This window comes from Enoplosus armatus, chromosome 9, assembly GCF_043641665.1.
Source record: "Enoplosus armatus isolate fEnoArm2 chromosome 9, fEnoArm2.hap1, whole genome shotgun sequence".
Lineage (NCBI taxonomy): Eukaryota > Metazoa > Chordata > Actinopteri > Centrarchiformes > Enoplosidae > Enoplosus > Enoplosus armatus.
Genome location: NC_092188.1, coordinates 23,579,873 through 23,596,999, shown reverse-complemented (window position 1 = coordinate 23,596,999; position 17,127 = coordinate 23,579,873). Strand labels below are relative to the sequence as shown.

The 17,127-nt window shown below is 45.9% G+C and overlaps 2 protein-coding genes across 2 annotated transcripts in view; both read left to right on the top strand.

Annotated features, from left to right (window-relative positions):
- The window catches only part of cdk14 (cyclin dependent kinase 14), a 149,789-nt gene extending 144,164 nt beyond the window's left edge, over window positions 1-5,625 (top strand). Inside the window, exon 15 of the mRNA XM_070911678.1 lies at window positions 5,575-5,625. The gene's annotated coding sequence lies outside the window, so the exon portion shown is untranslated. The remainder of the gene's footprint in view (window positions 1-5,574) is intronic.
- Window positions 5,626-14,300: 8,675 nt separating this feature from the next.
- fzd1 (frizzled class receptor 1) lies at window positions 14,301-16,238 on the top strand. Its single transcript, XM_070911476.1, has one exon. It carries the CDS (start codon window positions 14,424-14,426, stop codon window positions 16,092-16,094), a length of 1,671 nt encoding a protein of 556 aa, XP_070767577.1. The 5' UTR covers window positions 14,301-14,423; the 3' UTR covers window positions 16,095-16,238.
- The last annotated feature ends 889 nt before the right edge of the window (window positions 16,239-17,127 follow it).

Here is a 17,127-nt window from a genome sequence, read left to right as displayed (position 1 = left end):
TTTGCGAGTTTCGTCTCGATTAATGTAAGCAGTCCAAACAACCGGCAAGCTGCGGAAAAAAAAATCACTGCGTGTGGAGGCGGGCCGTCTGAGATGTTCGACTGTTAACTGGAGCGTTGACTTTCTCTTCCTCCCTGCTTCTGTTAATTGTCAGTGCACTGGAGGGACAGTGGAGTGTGTCTTTGTTGTAGATGTGTCAGCTCAGCTCGGCCACGACACCGCATTCCTCCAAAAATCACTGGAAAACCGGCAAGTTCCAGTTCCAAAAGTTTGAATAAAAATATGGGGAAATATCTCTTTGTGATGTACTCACTCACATCCAACAAATACCAAGTCGAGCCCTTCTCACCCTCGAACGCACTCACTCCACACATGCACACACACACACACACACACACACACATGCGTGCACATATACATACAGATCCATAACAAAGCAGCTTATTAAACCATCAGCACCTTCTCAGCTTGGGGTGTTCAGCGAGTGACATTTAAGGGCAGTCTGACTCAGTTCATTAAACAGGATCAGACATAACGGGACCTCCCGTCATGGGGGGGAGGGGGGTCAGATGTCGTGACCCCTGGGAGGAGGGGTGAGTGGGTCTGTCAGGCTGATTCAGCCGAGCTGGTTTGAGAAACGGTGTGGAGGCATGCGACGAATGGCTTCAAACTCTGACACACTGTTTACATCTACAATATCCAGGCTACTGAGGTGCATACAAGTGCAATGCCTCAATGTCGGCCTCCTTGCTGCCCATCCAGGGCTAATGAAACTGGCTACACCAGGCGTGAGAGCAGCGCGTAAGTGGTGTGTATGTCTCTATCTTATAGTCATACCGTGTATCGGCTCCTTTGTATCAAAACAGGGATTCCACTTTGGGGTCTTGATCACCCTGCCGGCATTTATTTTTCCGGGACCAGCTGGCTGTTGCTCATCCCCTACGTGCAGTTTGTAGACGTTAACTTATCCATGCTACACAAACTTGAACAAAAAGTTTCACAGCGCCTCGCTGGATCCAAAAGACGAAGACCCAATCCAAAAAAGGAAAGCTCACTGTCTTGCTTTGCCTGTGACTCGCACAGCAATACGAAGGAAGCGCGCTGCAGGTCACCAGTGTTCAATGTAGCCTAAACGTTACAGTATTAAAGGGTAATTCCGCTATTTCCAAACCTGGGCCCTATTTTTTATTTGTTGGGGTCTAAATGACTAATAGTTACCAAAGGTTTTGGAATTGGTCCAGGAGATCGCCTCAGCTGGCCCGCCGCGAACGGGCTGCAAAGGCTGCGATGTAATCCTAAAAGCACGTCCACTTAAAGTGCTCGTTTTAGCCAGTGACAGGCTCAGGTTGCTATTCTGAGTGTCTGACACCGTTCTGGAAAGGATCCCCTACAGAGATAGACCTTTTTTCTTTTTTAAAGAAGTAAGAAGAACTCCACCGTCATCTTCCTGCAACAGCGTCTCGTGAGATTTCAGAGCAACACTTCTGTTTCTGGTTACACAAAAAGGATCTTGCTCGTTATGCTCAGAAAATGATCAGGATTTACTGTTGTTGTGATCCAATAAAAAAAAAATGCGGTAATCTGCCTGGCTCAGGACATGCATAGTTCAGACTTCTGTCAATCATTTTTGTTGTGAAGAGGAAAGGCAGTCTGATGGTCTGGTTTTTGGTCAGATACACAGGAGATTAACAAGACTAAGCATCTACTGTGAGCCTGTATTTGGGCACAGCGGTACTTTGAGCTAAATGCTAATATCAGCATGCTAACAGGCTCACAATGACAGTGCTAACACGCTGATGTTTAGAAGGCATAATGTTCACCATGTTCACCGCCATTAGTTGAGCGAGTTGGATTGCTAATATTTGCTAATTAGCACTAAACGCAGCAAAAAGTACAGCTGAGGCTGATGGGAATGTCATTAGTTTTGCAGTTATTTGGTCATAAACCAAAGTAGTATTTGATATATTAAATATTTGATCAAATGTTAGGGGATGAAAGTTTTTACAATTCATCCTCCGGAGACATGACTGCGTGTACCACATTTTATGGCAATTCATCCATTTGTTGTGGAGAAATTTAGATAAAAATACCATGAACAACCATCGGTACAAACTTTTGTGCCAAGATATATCACTGAATTAGTGAAAAGTAAAGTAAAGTAAAGTAAAAGTCAGAGGATCATCACCGTCATAAGAATTTTTCCTCTAGGGACCGCAAATATCTGCGTCAGATTTCATAGCAATCCATCCGATAGTTGTTCAGATATTATTATTAAGTAAGAGGATCACCAAAGTCAATAGGATTCATCCTCTGGGGACCATGAATGTCTTCCAAAATCTCCTGGCAATCCATGCAAAAGGTGTTGAGATATTTCAGATATTTTCAATCTGAGCCAAAGCGGTGGAATGACCGACTCCTGCCATGGATATAAATCCTAAAAATAAGTACTTCAAAATTGATCACACCCAACTGATTAACCACAATTTAGTCGTTCTTATTACAGGTAGACAGTCTGAGTTGGTGGGTGGATTGTGGGATTGTGCGTGGAACACCTAAACCAAGACTATTAGTGCAAGTCGTTTAAAAGAAGCGAAACCCCCGAACGAAACCCTGGCGCGCACCCTTGGTCACATTTAGAGATCTTAATTTGAGCCCATACAATTCCTCACACACCACAGGTGTAAGACCAGTGCTGAAGTGCAAGAGAAAGCTACATGTGTGAAGCATGCTCCTACACTCTTCTCCTCGAGCGCAAATATTAAGCAGAACGTTCCGGTTTTAGGGGGCAGTACGACACAATTGTTATTAACAAACAGTTATCTGTGGTTTTATCCCAAAATATTTGTAATCAGTTTGCAGATCAGTGCAACTTGCTGCTTCTGATAGTCTTTTTGTTTCTCTATGCATTTTCCCCTTTCCCATTTACTTCTCTTTCTATTGTTGTTCTTGTTGTGAGGGGGGGGGGGGGCGGTGAGACTGTCTCTATTAAAGGACAGCCAGCAGCTGGCCACGCCTAAATTCTCCCCACAAAACCCACCCACCAGCTCCATCTGCTTCCCAAGTGCCCCCCCCCCCCCCCCCCCCCCCCACACACACACACACACACACACACACACACACCCCTACTTGGTGCTCTTTGATCCCAAGAGAGCGGAAGCCTACATCTGTTCGTAGTACATCAGATCCCCTTAAAACAATTAATTCCTTGTTGGTTTGTAGAGTGTACGACGGTGAGGAGGGATCACACACAGAGGTACGGTGCCTCGGTGACCTTGGCAGCTGAGCTGTGGCTTTTAGCTGTTTTCACACGAGAAGCCGTTAACCTTTAGTTCGTCCTGTCCTTCTGCGGCCAGAAAGGAAGAACAAGGGCAAATTCAACTAGAAGCCACAAGGTGTTCCTTAAAAAGTCAGCAGAAAGCTGTCACCAGTGCATCCCAAAGAGACGAACGGTTCTGAAATACCCTTCAAATAGGCCGCTTAAATTGAAATGATCACCTTCCTGGTTTTGGACGAACCATAAAATTGCGATGCGTGTGAAGGATCTCCTCGGTTTCACCTTTTGATTCGTTGGGCTCTGGATGTACAGCTTTCGCGAAGACAAATGTGAGACTTGTTTCCGACCTGGAGCGGATTTTAAAGGCCCTGCAAAACCCACGCGGGAGAAATTAATTATTTTGGCTGAGTAGCCCTCTTCACAGGAGTGTGTGTGTGTGTGTGTGTGTGTGTGTGTGTGTGTGGGCGTCAACAGACTGTGCTTGACTGGCATCCCTCTCACTCTCACTGTTGAGGGCAGGAGATTGCCACCTGCCCTCAACCTGAGCAGAGGCCTACTCAGCCAGAGCACCTGAAAACATCTGTGTGGGTGTACGGGGGCCACGCTACAAATGGGCAGGAAAATAGAAAAGAGGACACCCAGAATGATCCCTCCGCACATTTTGTCCCACCCTTGTATCCTGTTTTAACTGGGAATTCATTTTACATTGGACCCACCATTTAAAATGCACATGCGTCTAGTCCGGTGTGTAAGTAAGTATGTTTGGAGTCAGAAAGCTACAGGAGCTGCGAGTAAACAAGGCGGTCGTCCAGCGTTTGAGATTCCTGGCGCATATCCGTCTGCTTTCACTGGGAACTGACTAGCAAAGGCTGGGCGAACGACACAGCGAAAACAGAGAGAAGTAGAGAGAGAGGGGGGGGGGGGGGGGGGGGGGGGAGAGCGTGTGAGGTGGTAAAGAGGAAAGTCGGGGTAGAAAAGGGACCTGAGAGAGGCTGTGAATTATTTATTAGTCCACAGCTCCCTCCTCTTCCTCCTCCGTTACTCCTCCTCCTCCTTTCTCTGCTCACTCCCCTTGTTCCTCTGCTCCCTCTTCCTCTTCACCCTCTCCTCCTCCTCCTCTTGCGCTCTCTCTCCACCTCCCCATCCTCCCTCGCTCCCCCTCGCCCCGCATCCTGTAGTCTTTGACTTTCATCTCCTACTCCCTCTCTCTCCTCCTCTTCATCCTCTACTCCCTCTTGGTCATCTTCCACTTCCTCCTCCTCCTCCTCCTCCTCCTCCTCCTCTTCACCCCTTTCAAATCCTCCCGTCTTTGTCTTCATCCCCTCAGTGTTCTTTCCCTTTCCCTCGTCACGGTTGACCCTCAAAATATTTTCCAAAGTTGTTGGAATGGGTGTGCCATCGAGACATCATACTGTGGAAGTGTTGTGCTTTTAGTTTGACATTAACATATTAACATATATATATAAAGTGCAGTCAAATACAAAATGGAGTCAAGACCAAGTCAAGAAAATCCTTAAAAGCGGGTTTTCTCACTCTAATGGTATCTAGCCATGCAGATACGTTTTGGGCTTATTTGTATAGGTTTCGAGTCTTTGAGATTTCTGGAATATGATTGGCAGTATGATTTTTTTTTGTCATTTGGGTGAACTAGCCCTTTAAAGAAATTAGTTGAACGTTTTGGGAAATGCACGTATTTTGCTTTTCTTTCCGATAGTGAGATTGGAGGGTCGAAGTGTCGGCGGTTTGTTTTCACGTCGGCGACAGCCGGGCCAGCTGTTCACCCCACCCACTCCAGCCTTCCTGCTAAGCTAGGCTAATCATGTCCTGACTCCCAACTCCATGCTTAGCGCTCAGCCAACCAGATAGATATCGAAAGAGAGCAGTGTGATGTGTGAGACCAGTGGCCGAGACCACGATGAGCCCGAAAGGAACACAAGTCGACTGAAAAACGTCTCAGAATCTCGAGTCAGGCCGTCAGCAATCTGGAGAACTTGTTAATAGCGGCGGTACAATCCACTAATGTTTCAGTGTGACTCAGACAATCACTTCACTAAAGAAAGGGTAAACGGGACAGTTGATCACTTGCTCAATCCAGTAAGCGCTCATGGTATCACCTTCACACAATGACAGCACATCTGATAAACCTTGACCCATAACTGTGTCAGCTAACTACTGATTCCAGGCTGCGAGGAAACGCAAAAATGTGAGTGTAGCATTTTTTTTTTTTTTTCCCCCCCACAACATCAATTCTCTGGACTGCGTCACTGACAGATCGTGTGTTATGTCTCTTTGTGTTTCAGGTGGCTGAAAAAGACGAAGACAAGGACGCTGAGATGGAGGATTCAGACGAATGAAAGAGCCCCAGTTCTCTTTATTTATTACCTTCACAATATGTGTGAGCGTGGGCGTATGTGTGTGTGTGTGTGTGTGTGTGTGTGTGTGTGTGTGTGTGTGTGGCGTGTGCATGATAAAGAGAGCGAGCATTGCGTATAGATACGAATGCATGTATGCATTATGAATGGTACCTAAGATTTCAGGCTATCATTTGTTTACTTTTTATAATGTTCCAATAACTCATATATCATTGTCACAGTATAAACAAAAAGGACTTTACTATCGGTACATATTGTGTTTTGTGTTTGTAACTAGCCTCCTATTTAAGAATGTATATTTGTATGTATGATATACTCATCTAGAAACTATATAATGGACAGTTTTAATATTGCTTCATCTTCTCACCACTATACTGCAAAGACGCATAACTCAACAAACACACACAGGAGACATGCATACGAACAAATGTACGTCTATGAAACGAAAACAATGCAGTCAGTTCAAAGAAAAGAAATTACCCTAAAGAGTTCGGGTTCTTTTCCGTTTCTTTCTAACCGGGTTCAACGATAATTTGTGGAACCACAGACGACGACGACGATGATGATGATGATGATAATGATGGAGGGCTCTCAGGTGGTGTAACACATCTGGCAACCATGTTGGAGGTCCTCAGTCCATAGGCAGCTGAGAACAGCTGATGTTATGTACAATGTACAACTCCTCTGACTCAGCAGTTAAGACGTGGCTCATGTACTTTAAAAGTTGAACTTAATCATTTAATGACTCGTACATGTGACTGACTTTGTGTTGACATAATGTAAGCTTGTTAGCTGACTAACTGTGGTATTCGTCAGGTAACGGTCACCATTTTGTATCAACAAATCTGATTTAAGACACTAAAGCGCACATCTAGTAGGTAGTAGTGAATAGAGGTTAGTAGTTGTATATGAACATATTGATCTTTGTCAGCTATTTCTTTGTCTCCTTATTAGCCAACCTGGGCGGGTTAAGGTTGCACATTTGGACATATATTCAAAGGGCATGCATTTTTCACGGTCTTATTTTTGTCTTTTTGACCGCCATTCTTATTAGTTATCAGAACGTTTCACTCGCAAACAGCATTGCTGAGATTTAGGGACTGCACTGTAAAACTACGTGCAGTAAGTAGATAGAGGTCAAAGTTGAACCAGGAAGTAGCTTACAATGGACAGTTAGACGGATACATTGACGCGTTAAGCTCAATATGGCGTGGCGAGTGAAGAGATAAGGCATTTTGGCACTGGATGCCATCATAATACATCCATTGGCCTTTGGACATTGGTTACAATATTGCAATGTAATAGAAGAATTATAGTTGACTTTTCAATATTTTCACTGCAAAATAAACGTTTGCGAGTAAAATGTTCTTAGAAGACGTAAGAATGATGGCCAAAAACTGCAAAAGTAAGACCCTGGTTGTAGAGAAATACTAGTAATAAGGATTCGTAATTTTTCCAGTGGACCTCCATGATGTTTCCAGACTTGCCTGGTATGAGTTTTGTGTTGCAACTAAAAAGCCTCTCTAACATAAATGATATCTGCTGGAGATGTTGACGGTGCACACATAAGACAACAGCAACAGCATCAACCAGTGAGTTTAAGAATATAGACGCAATACCGTAATTGACAACAGCTGTAAGTGTGTGTGTGTGTGTCTGATAGAGAGGTGTGTGTGTGTGCGTGTGTGTGTGCGCTCGTGTGTATGAGTGTATTAAACATGGGCAATAGCTAAGCATTGGTGCTTCCATCCATGCAAATGAGCTAATGTACAAAAGGTAAAACACCAAGGCAATAGGCTGTGTGGCCTATTGTTTGATCTGGCCCACGACAATCCTCCCTTTCACATTTTAACTGACACCATCAAACGTTCTGCAATATCCTGTTCCGTTCATGAGTCAAATGTCGTGATTGATTTGGAGCTTTCCTAATCTGACAAATTAAGCAAGTGTAGGGATGAGTGCTTTGCAGTATGTGGTAGTGTGTGTGCAGTATATGTGTACTGTAGGTGGTCATTAACTTTGATCAGTCCCCTCACCACCAACACATGCTCTCATGCAGAGACACCCCCCCCCCCCCCCCCCTCCCCCCATATGTGTGCCCCTCTACATGTTCTAAATGTTTTGGAACTTTCTATGACACCATGACGAAGGTCAGCTGTATAACGTAGTATCATCTGCAAAGATGTTTATACTCTTTTTTGGTCTTTCTTTTGATGTTTTGTGTGAAAATATCTGAATATTACAGCTTAGAAGTATGGTGATAATTGTGAAGTACTATCAATACAATGGCTTCCTCTTCGATCTCGATTCGTTTGAAATCGACTGAAACAATAATATTGGCCCTGCACTGTTGATTAGCTGAAGAGATGAGGCTGCAAATGGGACGCCACGAAGAATTGGAAACTGTGGATATGTATCATGTCGCTCCACGGCCTCTTAAACACGCTCACACACATGCACTCACGTTTATAATATAGATGTCTTGCCTGCTGGGATAAACTTTCCGCACCCGTCTAGTCCTATCAGCTACAGCACAGTATAAACCTGCAGCCCCTCCATGCCCCTCTCCTTTAGCTGGTATTTGCTTTGCAGTCTGTCACATTCAAGGACAGGCTAGGATCTATCTTAACAGAACACTCATAATGTAATCATTCCTCTTCTCCATTACAGCCATGAAGTGATTTTCACTTTCATCCAGTGACTGCAGTGTAGGAAATAGTTCCACGCTGAAATGCATTCCAAAGTTCCACTGTATTGTGAGGCTTCAGCAGTCTGAGTTAGCCGAATCGAGCTGTTATCTTTGCGTGTACGTGTAACGACAGATATTTTTCTCAAGAGCTGGTGGGCCAAACCAGACCTTAAATGGCAAGCAATGTTGGACTTCCATTTGTCAGGTGGCTGGGATGGGATCCCCATGTTGTTCTGTTGCTGGCGATGTAAACCCGTAGTCATTTGCTAGCTTGTCAGCCCTAAAAACGTCATCCATCCACGTTTTTACGCTCTACATTTGGATGGAAATTTGGCTTCGGACGGCTGAATATTAGTTTCCAATGAACTTTGGGATGCAGCTTTGCACATAACAACAACTTTGAATGTTGTCCCTTATCTTTTACAGTGTTGTCACTCGACAAGGGGATCTCTTTACAACTAGCGTAGAGAGGAGGGATGACTACAGAAACTCATAACTCTTTCAACATACATGTGAGTGCTGAGTTATGGTAGACTTCAAAATATCTGAAAGTACCCTTTAAGGGAGGAAAAGCAATGAACAGAAGGCATCGGAGTCTTACAGCATTTTACCATTACTGTGTTACAGCGCAGCCTCTACGACCATAGGCAGCAGTAGCTGTGAGGCAAAGTAAATAATTATGGGCTAGACTCCCCAAAAGCGTTTTGAAAATGCACATTCCAGTCTGTACGGTCACTTTTATGCACTTGCTTTGCCCTTAATGGTATATCCCTTGCTTTGCCTGATGGAAAAGCAAACCAGCCCTCCTTAATGTAAATATTGTCTCTCGTTTTGAAACCACAGATTGAGGAGAACTCATAGAAATGCTGTACTTGGAGTTATCTCGCGGCTTTTCAGTGTCATCCCCGGGCTGTGATTGTGCAGCGCAAAAAAAAAAAAAAAAAAAAAAGAGGAGGGGAGGGGAGGGAGGAGAGGGGGTGTGTAATGCCAGTAAAGCAGCGTGACAGAAGAGGGTTAATACCATCGAGCTGTGCTAAGATAGCCCAGCCTCATGTGGCTTTAAGGGATTGCAGGCAGTATTAGCAGCCGAATAATTATTTTTGGGATGTTTCTCCTTGTGCACACTTCTGGTGTGGCACACACTGCTTCGTTTCCCCCTCAACACTTCTTTACTTCTGTGGAGCGTTGGCAGCCCGCAGCCTTGTACAAAAACGTATATTTTCTGAGTCCTGTGTGGGCAGAGTTCCTGAAGGCTCTCTGTTCAAACTGAATGTCCTTCATAGGTTTCAAGTAAAGGGCGGAGAGGGAAAGACTAGGTGGAATTGCAAATTTAGCACTGTGACAGGAGAAAATGAAAAATAATATCAATAGAGATGTCAAAGGTGGAAATTGATAAGGTGGTGACGCACCTTCTATGAAGTGAAATAGTGACGCTTCTATGTTTGTATACAGGGTTGCAAATGTCCCCTTAATGCTATCAAAGAGAAATCACATATGAATATACCTATATGATGAATAGAAATATAAGGCATCTATTTTTGGCGTTCTTTATCATGTGGACGGAAGTGGTATCGGTAGGAAAAACATATAGGTTGGATTTAACGTGCATCCTTGCTGTGCTGAACAATGAATCTGTGTTTGCAACTTTTTTCAAAAAAACCCCAAAAAAAACAAAGCTTTTCTTGCCTTTTTTCTTTTTTTTTTTCTTTGTTTTTTTTTTCTTTTTGTATGCTGCACTGAAAATACATCATTTTCACAAGTGGTTTGGAAAACAGAAGTGTCGTCAATCACTTCATTAAGTGAAACAATATAGTATACAGTAGAATAGCTGTTGCATTATTTGTTACGACCTGTATGTAATGTTATTATGGAAGATGTAATGTCCTTCTGTAAATGTTGTTTAACGTTGTTTTACCTGAAATAAAATTTATTAATGCTTCAGATGTGTCTGTGGAGCTCTGACTTTGACTCTGCTCTTTGTCCAGTGCCCTAATGTTGTCATTTCCTATTCCCCTGTGCCAGGTTCAGTTTCTGATGCGTCATTTTTATGAAGACAAGGGAAGGTAAAGGGTCCTGCCCTTAGACTCTCCAGAACTTTTGGAACATATTTTGTTCCTACAGGGGTCTTGCACAACTCTGCATGGAACAATATTAGTGTTTCTGCATGTTTTATTTCCCTTTTATTACAAAAGCTCAAACCCTCCAGGCAGCCATTGGTTGAGTGGAAACCTTTGTTGTTGTTGCCTTTTTTTTTATGGGGTAATGCAGCGCAGGCCTTTCAAATCAACCCATCAAACAGTCGCGTACAACGGGTAAGAATAAACATGATGTTCACTGTGATCAAGTAAGTTTAAAGTCTCCACAAGTGAACTGAAAAGTAGTATGGAGCTGGAGTGAAACTAAAACGTCTGGGTTCTGTTCCAGAAAAAAACCCAATTCAAATTCAAATCAATCGCTGAATGATTCAAACGTCATAGAAGAACCATCACTGGAACATGTCAGCGGCTATGCTGCACCATGGGGACAGTGTCCATTCTGCCTCTTGTTACGTAATGAATTCTGGTTCTCCCTCATTTCCAACTTCCAACATCTCTGCAACTGCGACGACGTGTTTCGCCGACACGCAAGTAGGCTACGTTTCGCTTCGGTGAATTCAGAGAATGCGACTGGCCTCCCTACCCCAAACTGATTCTAAATTTATCGCCGCTTTTACCCGCTGCCTCCTGTGACGGTCACTAACTATCCATATTTTGGTTCATTCATTTGTCCGCTGCTTATTTCCCCTCCTAGTTCAAGGTCTGTATTCATTCAGTTCCTCCTCTCTTTCGGTATTGTATGTCCAGTTAGCTGTTGTTGTGTCCTCGTTGTGTCATTGTTAGTTGTAGTAATAAATCTGTAAGATGTTAAGTCGTTTTTGTTTGAACGTTCGTGAAGTTATCCCTTCCCAAAGTGAATTCTGGCTGATCACCGAGAGAAATGTATGCTGACCCTGAGAGTATATATCGCTGGACGAATAGTCACGCTCGCAAGTTGCACCCATGGGAATGTGCCAACCGTACTCGTATGGCGTGAACATGGCATAAATGTTGCCAGCTCAGTAGATAGTCAAGACGTGGCTGCAGAAACAGCGAGGGCTTCCTTTTGAAGTCGAGATGAGACGGCATTTCGAGAGCGTCTAAGGTCCGCATCGCGACGTATGTCCAAGTGAAACAGGAGAGGCAGGCGGGACGTAACGTTTGGGAGCATAAAAGAGAGAACAGCCAAAGAACAAAATACAGGTTTCCTTCGACCTTAAACATACATTCCCTGATTTTGATATGGTGCTCACATTTGACTGTGAGGAAATCAAGTTATTGCTATGTGAACGAGTAAAGGAATCTTGAAAAGCATATGAGAATCAATGGCTATGGCTATCAATAGACGCGTGGGCCATGTTACCAAAACATTGAGCTGAAAGACGGCAAAGAGAGCTGGACGGTAATTCTCTGTGGGTTCGTCGCTATAGGGTCCACCTTTCCCATACACACCAACAGTGGTCACTGTTCTTATTTCTTGAGCTCTGAGCACGGGGTGATTTTCTTGGACAGTGAGGTAGTCCTTTGCACAGATCAGCACTCCGCCTCCCTTACTCCCATGGTCACATCCGATCTAAAAACGTTGCATCCATCAACAGTAATATCATTATTTGGGATCTCGGCCACGTTTCAGTTGGAACGAGGAAGTCTGGGGAGATTTCAGGTATCAAAAAGAATGGATATAGGGAATTTTTGGGAGCGGGCTTCTGATGTTTGAATGTAGCAGACCGAGCCCGGGCGCATATGGGATGTTTCAAGTGTACCAATCCAAAAATCCAATTCATCCGTGCTCTATTGTGCCCACTCGTTCGCCCATCGCTGCCTCTCAAGAGCACGGATGAATTGGATTTTTGAAAGAGGCACACTTAGGTCGACTTCTATGCCTAGCTAGACAGCCAGATTTATAAATAAAGGGAATGGTGTATACGATTGCCCGAATGTAGATAAAACTATCTGTAGTGGGAGAATTTACAGGGTTGTTGGAGGGTCCTGGCCCCTCATGAACAACTAAACGGAAGCAGGAGGAGCCAGTCGGACTGGTGCTAGGACCCCGTGGGACTGGAGCGAGTGGACACCGTGGGAGGGTTTTGGCTATCTGTTAGCAGAGCACCGGGGTGGGTGACAGAAAACAAGAGTGTTCGCTGAAAGCAGTTTTGCCCCCAATACGCTTGGACGTACGCCATCGCCTCTAAATAGCTGTCTGCGTTCCCAGAAGAGGTTAAAATTGTCGATGTAGGAGACACTATAGGCGGCGCGAGCTGAAGAGGGCCAGGTGTGCAGAGACGGGTATTCTGCTGAAACGCCCAACGCCGCAGCCGCAGGAGGGGAATGGGGCCTTTAAGGTGGCCCTTTAAGATGCTTGGCAGAGCTGTACATCCAGCATTCACGCCAATAACAGTGCAGAGGTGAACTGAAACGAACCCCTTCAATCCAGGCAAACCTTAGGGAAAATGCAGGACCTCCCTAAGCCCCCCCATCTGTTAGGTCCTACACAGAGAGAGAGAGAGAGAGAGAGAGAGAGAGAGAGAGAGAGAGCGAGCTCTGTAAAGCCAGTCAAAATGAGACAGATGTAAACAGGAAGTATGTTAGTGCAGATGAAGTTAAGCTGCCTGATGTACCCCATATGCCATACTTGTACAGATTCTACCAGAAGCTTATCATTGACAGGTTGATATATTTTCATTGTAATTCTATTTTTTTTTCTTTCATTTTCTTTTGGCAGCCACATCAGGGCCTTTATGTGGTGAACACATTATCCCTTTTTAAAAAAAAAAAATATGATTCTTAATTTTTATCTCATTATTATTGCAAATCCACTTATACTTTATACTCCCACTATACTTTAAAGCAACTCCACACGTATAAAGTTATTGACAGCTAAATCTCCATGGGTGGTCACGAACCCCTCTTGATTTCAAAGGTGTAAGAATTTATATGTCTATATATAAAACTAAAACTAAAAAATATACATGCATTTCATTCATTTCTGTGACGAAGACTACCTAAATTTAAGGGTCATTTTAGAAGCTGACATCTTTATTTATTTATTTATTGTAAAACCAGGCTGCTTGGACTAGTAGAACGTACGCACTGAAGTGAAATTAAAAGGTAAAAATCAGAATACGGGCATAGAATTGTGTTCCTAAAAATATAAGGGAAAAAGCGTCCGATAGATTGCAATATCCACTTTTCAGAATTTTGTGCACATTGCCACTTTTACACAAACTCCCTGCAGGTGTTAAGCTCACTCTTTAGGTTCATTGTACAGTTAATTGTTCGGTGCTGTTATACACATAAAGATATTTCAAAATAGTAGGCTACCCCCCCCCCCCCCATTTTTGTAATGTTATGTGGGTGGGGGGGGGGTCGTCAGTGTATATGCAATGGTGAAACAGGGGTTCCTTTGAGAAAAAAGGGTGAGTGTTCAAACCCATTTCCAAACTGTTCAGTAGGCTATGCTGCGCTCTTCGGGACTCTTATTTCGAAAGTTTTGACCGGAAGCGCCGTTGTGTCGCGGTTGCCTTGACCTCAGTGGGAGCGAGCGTGAGGGGGAGCCGAGCAGGTCTGCGCGGCAGAGTGACGCTGTGTCGGGCAGACAGAAGAGCGGAGCAGTCGCTCTCCTGGAGGAGCACGCTTAAGGAACAAAAATTGTGTGTGTGTGTGGATTTCAACCGGAGTTCGATATCATTCTGGGTTGTTGGGGTGTTTTGTTTTTGCTTTGTTTTGGATTTTTTTTTTTTTTTTGGTTTTCTTCTCACGCTCTCGTAACCGCCTCGACGCGGCGAGAAGTTGGAGGAAGGAAAGGAAATCCCGCCGCAAGAAGCTGCCTCTTTTTTTTTTTTTTTTTTTTGCTTTTTTTTTTTATAACCCCCGCAAAGAAAACGCCAACAAAGAGCCTTCAAGGAAGTAGCCCGCTGCCTGGCGAGGTTAACGTAAGTTGGGTTAAGCAACAAATAGGCGGCGCGGCGGCGGTAGCGGCGGCGGCGGCGGTAGCGGCGGCGGATACGTCCACCATGGTTTACAACAGACTCCTTCGTGAGGTTTTGACTATATTGTTTTCCGCTCTGCTCCTAAACGTGGGGATTTTCCGAGTGAATGGGCAATACGGCGGCGGCGGCGGCGGCGACCGAGGAATGTCTATACCGGAGCACGGGTTTTGCCAGCCGATTTCCATTCCGCTGTGCACGGACATCGCGTACAACGAGACCATCATGCCGAACCTGCTCGGTCACACCAACCAGGAGGACGCGGGGCTGGAGGTCCACCAGTTCTACCCGCTGGTGAAAGTGCAGTGCTCCCCGGACCTAAAGTTCTTCCTCTGCTCCATGTACGCGCCCGTGTGCACGGTGCTGGAGCAGGCGCTGCCCCCGTGCCGCTCTCTGTGCGAGCGCGCGCGGCAGGGCTGCGAGGCGCTCATGAACAAGTTCGGCTTCCAGTGGCCCGACACCCTCGCGTGCGAGTCCTTCCCGGTGCACGGCGCGGGGGAGCTGTGCGTCGGGCAGAACATGTCGGACCGCACCGAGCTGGACGGCGCCGGCCCGTACCCCACCGAGGACACGGTCGTCGACCCCGTCAGCGACCACTTCAGGTGCCCGGCGTCGCTCCGGGTGCCTCCCTACCTGAACTACCGCTTCCTCGGGCAGGAGAACTGCGGCGCCCCCTGCGAGCCCAAGCGGTCTCATGGGATGATGTACTTCAGCGAGGAGGAGCTGAAATTCGCGCGGATATGGATCGGCATCTGGTCGGTGCTGTGTTGCGCCTCCACTTTGTTCACCGTGCTGACCTACCTGGTGGACATGAAGCGCTTCAGCTACCCAGAGCGGCCCATTGTCTTCCTCTCTGGCTGCTACGCCATGGTGTCCATCGCGTACATCGCCGGGTTCTTGCTGGAGGACAAGGTGGTTTGCAACGACAGGTTCGACAACGACATAAGGACCGTGGTGCAGGGCACTAAGAAGGAGGGCTGCACCATCCTCTTCATGATGCTGTACTTCTTCAGCATGGCCAGCTCGATCTGGTGGGTCATCCTGGCTCTCACCTGGTTCCTGGCAGCGGGGATGAAGTGGGGTCACGAGGCCATCGAGGCCAACTCTCAGTACTTCCACCTGGCGGCGTGGGCCGTGCCTGCCATCAAGACCATTACCATCCTCGCCGTGGGGCAGGTGGACGGAGACGTGCTGAGCGGGGTTTGCTTCGTGGGCGTCAACAGCGTGGACGCCCTGCGGGGCTTCGTCCTAGCGCCGCTGTTCGTGTACCTGTTCATCGGAACCTCTTTCCTCTTGGCGGGCTTCGTGTCCCTGTTCCGCATCCGGACCATCATGAAGCACGACGGCACCAAGACGGAGAAGCTGGAGAAGCTGATGGTGCGGATCGGGATCTTCAGCGTGTTGTACACCGTGCCGGCCACCATCGTCATCGCCTGCTACTTCTACGAGCAGGCCTTCCGGGAGCAGTGGGAGAGGACGTGGATCAGCCAGACGTGCAAGACGTACGCCGTGCCGTGTCCGGCTCAGAACCACCCCAACATGAGTCCCGACTTCACCGTCTTCATGATAAAGTATCTCATGACGCTCATTGTGGGCATCACCTCGGGCTTCTGGATCTGGTCTGGGAAGACCCTGAACTCCTGGAGGAGGTTTTACACGAGACTGGCTAACAGTAAACAGGGCGAGACCACAGTGTAATGTGGTTTAACCCCATTCCTCACACAGACTGCTTAGTGACAAACTGAATGATAATAATCCTCTTTATTATTGTCTTTTGATTTTTCTCGGACTTACAGGAGACACTTGCTATGTTTTTTTCTTTTTTTTTAATGTACATATACATTTGTGAGATTTTTGTAAGTATATATTTGTATTTAAAGATTGAAAAAGTCTTTCTTTTTTTTTAAAAAAAAAAAACAACAACAAAAAAAAAACACACCTTTTTTCATACTTTGGACATAATGGAATTGTACTTATTCATCACAAAGAGCCAGCTGACCATCAAGGACCCCGAAGTCTCATGACCTGACTTACTGTGGACACACTGGGAGTATTTCACATCGAGTGTGTGTGTGTGTGTGTGTGTGTGTGTGTGTGTCTTTGATCAGCGAGCCGCCTGTGAGCGGTGGTGGGTCTATTCTGAGCAGAGTCCCGTGAAACCCAAGTGCTTCCTCGTGGCTCCCTCTGATCCTGATTAACCAGCTGTAGGTTCGTGTCTGTTGCACAGTCGCCCTGGGTCTGGGGGGGGGGGGGGGGGGGGGGGTGATGTCACAGCAGTCCGGGACAAGAAAGAGGTGCACAGGTTGTGGATGCGAGCCACCGTGGCAGATGGTCGTGGCCTGTAGCTCGGGCCCCTGTCGGCGATAGCATTCCTTTCCACGTACAGCACACGCGGTCGCGTCAGGTGAAGGGACCACACCAGTGTTTTTGCATGTTTTACATCTGAAAATGATTCCAGTATCACCTCCTCTCATGCAATAATGACGACTTTTTATGGTGTTCCCCCCCCACCCCCCCACCCCTGCTTCCTGGCAGGAGGGGAAAACACATTTAAAAAAAAACAAAAAACCCAACAATCTAAAACATTTTGGTAACGACCAGCTGCAGTGCAAAGTCACATGTACTACAAAGGTCTGAAACATGCAGAAAAAAACTAGTGTGTTCCTTTTCAGCGGTGGATTAAAACAGCACTTGTTTAGGGAACGTAAAATTTGAATAAAGTGTTCAAATT